A 10,510-nucleotide genomic window follows, 5' to 3' on the forward strand; every position below is an offset into this window, starting at 1 on the left:
CTCATTGTTATAAAATCCTCATTAACTCTAAAATTATTGTTGAAAGTATTGCTACGAATAAGAAAAAACATCTTAATTGTCAGATATTATATTACAAAATGTTTAAACAATAATTACTTTTTTATAACTCACGAAATTACGAACCAATTATGTCCTTTGTATATTCGTATTAAATTTTAATCTTTGACTATTTATTTTTTTAATTGCCTTGGTCTCCTTCCCTACAATTGCAAGTGGTTATTTTTCATGGTTAGTGTTTGCACTTCATTATTTTTTGCACCTAATACGCGACTTATTTTTAGAATGATATATACGGTTAAATCCTGCATTGACGCATCTCATGAAAGTAAACTGAACGTTATAAACTATTACGGTGTCTAAAGCGTTATAGACCGTCGTCGTTGCAATGCGCGGGCACCACTCTAGTATATATGAAATAACCCATTTTATATATGGTAATGTTGAAAGTTACTCTATCCAGTATTACTAAAATACTCTTTACTCTTTTTCTAATACGCGGCTAACTATATTTAACTAATCATCGTAAATCTTAAGAATTACCTTTATTATATTATTCCTTGAAGAATATTCTGCACTCACTATTAATTAAGATGTCAACATAACAATGAATGTAAAATTAAAAAAATCAACTTTATAATGTACTGACATTATAATTTATTATCCAACATACATATCAAGGACGTTGAACGACGTCAACCAAAATTTTTTGGCTTTTGTCCTTACTACATAACGTATTCCTATTGTAGTTAATGTTCAAAGCGAGTAGAAACAAAAGATCTAATGTGAAACAGTACAATAAAAAGAAATCAAACCCAAAATAATAACAAGCATTAATAACCTCATTATCTTCTATTCTTTATAAACTTTTAGGTACTACTAAATAGTTATAGCGGCTGTAGTTAAGGTGTATAGTGTATACAATACTTATACATTTCAATAAAATTAAAGAAGTACACTTTTGATACGAAAGTTACAATTTTTTTATACACCATCAATACAATATTTTAAACTTTATTTAACATTTTTTAAATTCATTTTAACATTATTAATGTGTCAATATATACTAAAATAATGCGTTAATAATTTCATGATCGTTTGTTGTTTAAAACATTTTAACCATTTGACCACTAATATGTCAATATTATATGGACTGAGATCCTCTAAAGTTATTATTAACTTTATAGGTAAAATTGACAATTTTTGATATTTGGATTAAAATCAAGTGTCAAGATTCAAATATCAACTTTGAATCTTAACCTTTGATTTTAATCCAAAGGTCAAGATTTCAAATATCAAATATCAAGATTCTCTCAACTTCACCTATGAAGTTAATAATAACTTTAGAAGATCTCAATCCATATTATATATACTTAACACTTAATGTTTAATAAAGTCTTTTTAATATTGTAGAAATTTTTTTTTCATGTACGAACTATTACCCTAAAATAGATGTATACCTTGAAATTCATAAGTGAAATAAGCTGGAAGAATTTTATGTAGAAATATTAGAGTTTTTCAAAATATCATAATATAGTAAATTCTATAATATAATTTATTTATTTAAGGGATTGAATAAAAACTATTGATATTAAAGGACTAAAGTTGGTCTTGACCAAAAGAGTAGTCAAACATGACATCATCTTTCTTGATCAATGACTTAAATTTAATAAGGCAACTCATCCAATGGTTCACATTTTTTCGTTTTTGAATTTAGGGTGCTCCGTTAGTATTATTGTTAGATTTAATTATTTTCACTAATATACCTAAAATACCCTTAATCAAAAAAAATTACACCACTAGTCCCTCAACTCTTAAAATAATTACACTAACCATTATATTAATTATATTTATATCAATAGCATACATTACTTATCGTCACCATTATCAGTCGCTACCGTCACCAGTCATTACCACATTGCCGCCACCGCCACATTTGCACAGACACCATGCTAGTACTATTATTAATAAAATAATATTTTATTTTTGGAAGTGTTGAAATTTGTAATAATTTCACTTGGGTCTCTTAAAAATGTATTCACATACATTACATCCTTAACATTAATGATTAATTACATTATCAATCATTTTTTGGGTTATTTACTGAAATATCCACCATATTAACTGATTTCATACCTATAACTTTAAAATTACTCTCATCATACCCCAACTTATCAATTCTCCACACGGACAATACCTGACCTGACGGGCGTCAGTTTGACCGTTAAGTTGGGGTAGACTACCGTAATTTTAAAGTTTTAGGTATGAAACCAGTAATATAGTGGATAGTCCATGTGTCATTTATGTATTTAACCATTATTATTATTATTATTATTATTATTATTATTATTATTATTATTATTATTACTATAATTTCTTGTAAATCCTATTAATTTCTAATGGAAGTGATGTTTTTACTATTATTATTATTATTATTATTATTATTATTATTATTATTATTATTATTATTATTATTATTATTATTATTATTATTATTATTATTATTATTATTATCATGGTTGTTGTTGTTAAGTATTATTCAGGAATAAATAATTTTAAAAAGTACATTGATATTTTTTTGTAAATATTTACTTTTATTTTATGAAAGAATACTTTATTTTTATAAAAAAATTATTGTAAATATTTAATTTTTATTAAAAACTATTAATCTATCAAATTATAGATCCATGATGATTTTATTTATTTCATATTTATTTATTTTTTATATAAAAAAAATAAGTAAATCAGACGCAATACATTAATTTCATGTAAAGCATTGATAAATGTAATTTGAGTCTTGAATAGATACCACCACAAAGAGTTGATTAAATTTGTTTTGAGCTGATTCAAACCTTACATAGTAGTTGTACAGGTACTAATGCAATACAAGAAATTATGATATTTTTCCGGTTTACCCCTTTAAAAAAAAATTGAAATTTTTTTTTTTTATAAAAATAAAAACTTTGTACCAAAAATGATCTTTTATAAAATAAAATATTATTTTATTAAATTTTTTTTATAAATAATAGTATTTGATATATTAATAGTTTTTAATAAAAAAAATAAATATTTACAATAATTTTTTTTATAAAAGTAAAGTTTTTTTTATAAAATAAATACAAATATTTACAAAAATATACCAATGTACTTTGTGTAATTAAAAAAAAAAAGAACAACAATCATAATAATAAAAATAATAATAATAATAATAATAATAATAATAATAACAATAATAATAATAATAATGGTTAATTACATAAATTATATCTGGACTATCCACCATATTACTGGTTTCATACCTAAAACTTTAAAATTTACGGTAGTCATACCCCAATTTAACGGCCAAACAGACGCCCGTCAAGTCATGTATCGTCCGAGTGGAAAATTGATAAGTTGGGGTACGATAAGAATAATTTTAAAGTTATAGGTATGAAATCAGTAATATGGTGGATAGTCCAGGTACCATTTTAGTAAATAACCCTAATAATAATAATAATAATAATAATAATAATAATAATAATAATAATAATAATAATAATAATTACATAAATGATATCTGGATTATCCACCATATTACTGGTTTCATACCTAAAACTTTAAAATTTATGGTAGTCATACCCCAACTTAACGGCCAAACTGACGCCCGTCAAGTCAGGTATCGTCCGAGTGAAAAATTGATAAGTTGGGGTATGATGAGAGTAATTTTAAAGTTATAGGTATGAAACAAGTAATATGGTGAATAGTCCAGGTACCATTTCAGTAAATAACCCTTTATATTTTATAGTATCTCTATTAACCTTTTACATCAATTATTTTTACATTAATTATCTACACCACTTGCTGCCTCCTTCACCATCAACAGTCGCCCCCACCACCACACCACCACTGCCATGACCACCGCCACATTCGCGCGGGTACCGTGCTAGTCTTGTTAATATACGTTTGTATTTTAGAGTAGTTGAAATAATAAATTTGAATATCGTTAAAGGATACAAAGTTTCCATATTTAGCTAGTGAGTAAATGAAAAGTTAGAGACTAGTATTCCCTTGTAAGCATCTTTCCACTCAATGTCGTAGATTTCATGCCGTTTGACGATCTATCCGGAAGTTTTCCCTGTGAACTACCGCGATGATATCTTACCCGGTGGGTGTAGAGACCACATATGGAGTGAATAGTCTCTGACCAAAATTGAACATTTAAAAAAAAATGTTAAAGAGAAAAGATTATACCTCATCAAGTTATTTTCCTTAGAAGACCATTTTTCATAGGTTATAATTGTAAATTTCACCAGATTTTGCTTCGGGCTATATGAAATCCATAAATCGAACTATTTTCATTGAAACATCAGATAAATGAAAATGGAGTCTCTATGGAAACTCAGATTCAGTAAAAATAGCTGAGTTGAATAATCAATTTAGAGAGGAAATTTGTGAATCCTCACTTCCTCCATGAACGTCGCCATTCCCATTTCCAGTTTTCTTCTCGTTGTTCTGAAATAACACAATCAGGTCGGATTTCTAAGGCAGATAGCCGAGGAAATTGAGTTGCCAATGAGGAATTTCCCGTCCAAACATTGTTTCAAAAAAGAGTATCAAACTCATTGCTTATGTTAGATAACAATTAATCTCTTATTTCTTATATAATTGGGTTCCTTAAAACGAATGATATCATCCGGTTTGTAGGCACATTTCATTTTTCTTGTTTATTAAATTATAATGATAATGATGATATCATCTAGTACTTTAAACCAGTCGGTAAGATAGAACATTTTTTTTTTGGAAATTCCTACCCTTTTCAGTAACGAAAAGTTGTCGGGAATTTTAAGTGGGACTAGGACCAAAATTCATTTTTGATGGCTTTTGGGATTGGTACTGATCCTGGTAACGGGAAAAGTACCAAAATGAACTGCATCGTATTGGTCCTGTATCAGAACCGGTTTATATGAGACCCGTTCAGTATCACATTTGGGAATTTTTAAATTGACAAGTCCTGACCTCCGATCTAGTTTTCAAAATATTGTTCGTGTATAAATTTGTTACGTTCCCACCACCAAATTCGTTGCAACAACTAAAACAATGTCGTTTATAACGATATATCATTACACTTACGTTTTCAATTTTCATCAATTTACGTATTCGATTTCATTTCAAAACAATTCTACAACACCACGAAATTAACAAAGCCAATTTAAACCATTTTACGTCTATGATGTATTATTGTTGTTTTTTAATCAACCACTTCGATCTTCAAATACTATTTCACCACCTCTCTCCGTAGTTTGACAATGACAATGGAGACCATGAATAGTAGGGAACAAGAACTTACGAGAAGTTCTTCACGATGGAACCCGTATATCAAAATTTCACATATCGGTCTACGTGTTATAGCCATCGGATTTGCAACGACTTCGATTGCCACAATGCTAGCTAGCCATCAAGAAATATATCTTGATGACCATGTAGTTGTAGCGAAAGCTCACTATACTTATTCGTCTGCGTTGTGGTGAGACGTTATTATGATTATATATTTGAAATTAACAACTTAACTTGACATTGTTTCAAGTTTATTTTTTTCGTTTCTTGACGTGATATATGGGATGTATGTAGGTACAAAATGATAGTAGATGCAGTAATCGGTGTTTACTCTCTTGTTTCGTTGATCGTGGTTCACAGGAAAATCATAAGCTTCGATAGAGAAGCCAAATTATCGTTTTATTTTTATTTGATGCTTATTGATGCGGTAAGTTTAAATATACCAGATTTTTATTGGAATGGAATGTAAAAGTTTTTATAATTAACCTAAAAATCACCAACAAAAAAAAAATCAAGTTTTGTACCGAATTCCCGTGCATTCTGGGATCTAAACGGCTCGATTAATATTCCAAACAATCAAAATCTTAGTTTGATATACAAATATATATACATCATATATAAATGAGATTAGTATCTGTAAATGTAAACAAATGTCTATATTGTGAAAAAAACTAAAGTTGTGTTTATTGTATGTAATAACTTTCAAATCTTGTCTATTGTATGTATTCGGGTATATGTGACAATTATATAAGCTGTCACTTGTATGTTTTTTATTGGTCGGATACATACAATAGACAAAATTTGAAAGTTATTACATACAATAAATACAACTTTAGTTTTTTCACCCTATAGACATTCGTTCAATGTTAATTACAAATACTAATCCCTATATAAATTGCTAGTTCAGTTTTTTTTTTTTCCTAAGTTTCTTTTGAAAGATTGACTGAAATGAGTTATAAAAGTCATCGGACCAGCATGTTAGACCGTATCAAAGTATCAATTAATTGAAACTATGTATTTCCAAAAACTTTCAATTAAAAGATTTAGATTTAAGAGATTTTCAAATAAAGTATAAAGGGTAAACTTCACTTTTATGATTTAGAAACTCTTTAGTTTGACCAAGTATAGTTCGGTTTGGGTTAGTGAAAAATATACAAGCCTTGTCCAATTCATTAGGCTTAAATTTTGAGCCACAAGGCTTTGAAGCTCGAAAAGCTAACAAAACTTACGACTTTGATGCAACGAGTGCAGGTGATGATGGCTTTGATGCTCTCTGGATCTGCTGCGGCTACTGGTGTTGGATTTGTGGCTTTATTCGGGGTGGAAAAGCCAGGGATTAGCTGGGCTCCGATATGTAGTCTAGCACGAAAATTCTGTGAGATGGCAACCGTTTCCGTTGTATCTTCTTATGTTGCATTCGGTTGTATGGCTCTCCTTATGCTCATCTCAGCTTGCAAGCTCAAACTACATACAACACAATAAATGATTGTTATAAGTACATATTTGGACTAAATGTAAATTTATTTCATGTATAGCTAGCTTATATGTTCTAATTATTTTATTTACAAACTAAATGTACGTAAGAAAGAGAAATGATGATATAATGATATTTCCTTTCGATCGGTTGGAATTGTAATGTTTTCCATATACGATCATCATGGGCCGGGTTTATATACGCTCTATTAGATTAGTTGAAGTAGGGATCAATAGTTTAGTACGGTCCATGGACTGCACAAGACTGAAGAGTCAACGAAAAAGAGTCAAAATGGGAAAAAGCTATATTGAGGACCGGACCGAAAGGTTCTGGTCGGGTTGGCCGGGGACGTTATGGGCCGGGTTTAGTGCAGTATAGCCGGTTTTGTGCTTGGAACACAAAATGTGATGAGAAAACCGAAAACGTAGTGGGTTGTGGATGGATTGGGCCTAGCAATAAAAAAGTAATTAAGATATATTTAGTTGTGTATGTTGGGGACAAATTTGAAATACCTGGGATGTATGGTCTATAGTAGATTGTAAGTTGATTTTTTTTTTTTTTTTTTGTATTATATTAGGTTAACATATAAAATTCTACATTCCATTTCACCAAAGCTCTACAAATTTCGTGAACCAAACGGCTCATAAACGTAGGCTGGGAACACCATGTACATGAATGGGACCAGAAATTGGGAATATGTTGGACCAAAAGCCTGGACCGGATGTGCTTGGGCCGTCTTCTGGGTTTTTGATGATATTTGGGCCTCTTGCGGTCTTACTCATCCGTCATCCCTTTGAACTATATTACACATTAATTATGTGGATCAGTATTGTAAATCTGAATTAGCTTATCATAAACACGGATTATCTGCAAGAAAAATCTACTCAACGTTCAATAAAGTCTCATAGTAAAGGATTTATACAGCAATCTTATTAATGTTCTTTCTAATTGCGTACTCAATAAAGAAAACATAAGATAGTCGGTAACATGCTCTTGGCGAGCTTGCTTAATTGGTGGTAACAACTTAACAAACACATTAATATGTGATCAACTACATTTTCATGAGTTGCAAAACCATGAAATGCAAACACTAAAAATATATAAATAAACAATGTATTTGTATGATTATAGTATATTTATATTCAAAATAATGATAGTGATATCACCTCCTTATGGCACCTAACTTCACACATCTAGTTAATCTACGTACCCAACTTATGTTGTTTTATGCTCATATAACTCGAAATACTAAAATTATCCGTATCACATAACATTTTTAAATATGTAGTTAAACTTCATTATATAAATAATTACGTTTTCTAATCACCAACTTAATTTAAATAACGTATACTTTTAATTGTAAAAATATTATTATAAAAATTAAATTAACTTTTTTTGGTACAATGAACAATTAATGAAAACCGTTAACAGAAAATTTAAGCCCCTATCTTTTCACAAATACTATGCTAGTTGTATTAAGATATTTAGTTCTTAAGTTAATTAAATTCCAAATAAACACAATAGTGAACGTAAAAGAGAAAAATAAGTAAAAGTTACAGCTTGATTAAATCAAAGATTCTTTTGTACTAACTAGATGGATACCCGCACGATACAGCGGCGGTATACTGCGGCGGTGGGCGGAAGTGACAGTGGTTGATGGTAGTAATTTCCATATCAGCGTCAACAAAAATGCGAGTTACAAAAGAGGGACAGTAGCGTGACTGATTTTAGGGTGTAAAGAGTATTATGGGAATAAAAAATATACAAGAACAACTAAGGTATTTCAAAGACAGAAAATAATTAATAGGGAGAATTTGTTTAAATAAGAAGTATAGATATAGATTATATTATTACTCGTATTACGTTATCAAAATGATCATGAAGACTAACTAAAAAGTAAAAAGTAAATTGTAAAACAATATATTATATTCTAAATATTTTGTACGTAGACGTAGGAATTGAATGAATGAATTTAATGGCCAATTTGTTGTGGCATGTGAAGATGTTGATCATTAGTAATGTCTTTCTCATAGATAGTGAAAAATCTAAAAAAGGAAAAAAAAAAACAAAAAAGGTAAGTCCAAGGATAAATAAGTAATTTTAAAGGCAGAAAAATTTATTAGGGGAGGCGGTGATTTCTTTTATTAGGTAGTAGAGATATGGGTAAATTATTAAAAAAAAAAGAAAAATCAATTTTCTGTGTCTTCTTATTTTGTCCTCGGTAACAAAATGAGTTACTATTAATTAATTTTAAGTAAATAAAGGGATAAGTTAGTATTATCATCATAAGTCACCCGCCTGAAGTGACATTTGTTTCAAATTCATCTGTGAATGGAGTATATAATTGTCGGAAAATTATATAAGACGCCCTTTTCTTTAAAAAAAGTAAATCTAAGTTCCCCTTTTTTTTAGCAATTTGCCCCTACTAAATTGATATCATGATTATGATAATGCCTCTATATAAGCACGCCCCACAAATCATCTTGTATTATCAAAACCTTTATTCCTCTCTACAAACCAATAAGTAAAAAGTCATGGCAATAGTTGAAATGGTTGGGAAGGTAGCTCTAGTAGCACTTTTCTACTGCATAGTAGTGGCTGTACCACGAGCCATAGAAGGCGCTATAACCTGTGAGTTGGTGGTGAGTGACCTTGCCCCCTGTGCAGGATTCCTGACCACGGGTGGTCAAGTTTCCACAGATTGTTGTAACGGAGTCAAGTCCTTACAAAATTCCGCGGCAACCAAGGATGATCGCCAGATGGTCTGCAGGTGCGCTGAACAAACCGTTTCAACACTCCCTGGAATTAACCTTACCAATGTTCGAGATCTTCCTGGCAAATGTGGTGTCAATTTTCCCTATGAAATCACCCCCGGCACCGATTGCTCAAAGTACTAATTTGTCCCTTGCTTTTTTATATATGGTTTATGCATTGATTTATTTTGCAGTAAAAGAAATCATTTTGTTTTTTAAATGTGTATGCAGGGTGCAGTGAGGAAATGGATGAAGCACACTGGACGTACTCCAAGCTTTAGTGGGCTGATAGATATAAAATAAATAGGGAGAGATCGAAAATTGAGACATAATGTAATGTCACAAAAGTGTATCTGATGAATAAAAAAATTTATTATATATCTGGTAATTGTCTCTAAAACAAGTTTCATACTTTCAAAGTATTCGTTTATCAAATCAATTTGCATTTTATTGCCGAGAATATCCCGATAGTAGTCAATTTCCGTTGCCATAATCGTATCAAAATAGGCAAGTTTTTTCAAATTATCGCGAAATAGCCAACAAAATCACAACAACATACCAAAATCGCAACAAGAAATGCAAAATTGAAACAAGAAACAGCAAATCGCAACAAGAAACCTGAAAATTGCAATTAGAAATGGCAAAATCGCAACTCACAAATAACTTAAGGCCAACCATGTTGCAAGTTGCCGAGTTGCGATTTTGCCATTTCTTGTTGCGATTTTCAGGTTTCTTATTGCGATTTGCCGTTTCTTGTTCTGATTTTGCGTTTCTTGTTGCGATTTTGGTTTCTTGTTGTGATTTTGTGATAATTCGAAAAAACTTAACTATTTTAGTACGATCGTAACGAAAATTGGCTACTGTCGCGATTTTCTCTTCATTGCGCATATTTCATACTTTAACACTGCATACTTCAGTTTTTTTTAAAGGGAAAGAAAAGATAAAAAATAAA

At 30.1% G+C, this 10,510-nt stretch overlaps 2 protein-coding genes across 2 annotated transcripts; both read left to right on the forward strand.

The window, feature by feature from the left end:
- Window positions 1-5,309: 5,309 nt before the first annotated feature.
- Window positions 5,310-6,862, forward strand: LOC122591700 (CASP-like protein 1F2). The gene is made up of 3 exons (XM_043763949.1): window positions 5,310-5,521; window positions 5,626-5,758; window positions 6,583-6,862. The coding sequence occupies exons 1-3, from the start codon at window positions 5,310-5,312 to the stop codon at window positions 6,811-6,813; spliced, it is 576 nt and encodes a 191-aa protein (XP_043619884.1). The 3' UTR covers window positions 6,814-6,862.
- Window positions 6,863-9,339: 2,477 nt separating this feature from the next.
- On the forward strand, window positions 9,340-9,799 carry LOC122591701 (non-specific lipid-transfer protein 1-like). The gene is made up of 2 exons (XM_043763950.1): window positions 9,340-9,695; window positions 9,790-9,799. The coding sequence occupies exons 1-2, from the start codon at window positions 9,340-9,342 to the stop codon at window positions 9,797-9,799; spliced, it is 366 nt and encodes a 121-aa protein (XP_043619885.1).
- The last annotated feature ends 711 nt before the right edge of the window (window positions 9,800-10,510 follow it).

The sequence above is a fragment of the Erigeron canadensis genome, chromosome 3, assembly GCF_010389155.1.
Source record: "Erigeron canadensis isolate Cc75 chromosome 3, C_canadensis_v1, whole genome shotgun sequence".
NCBI lineage: Eukaryota > Viridiplantae > Streptophyta > Magnoliopsida > Asterales > Asteraceae > Erigeron > Erigeron canadensis.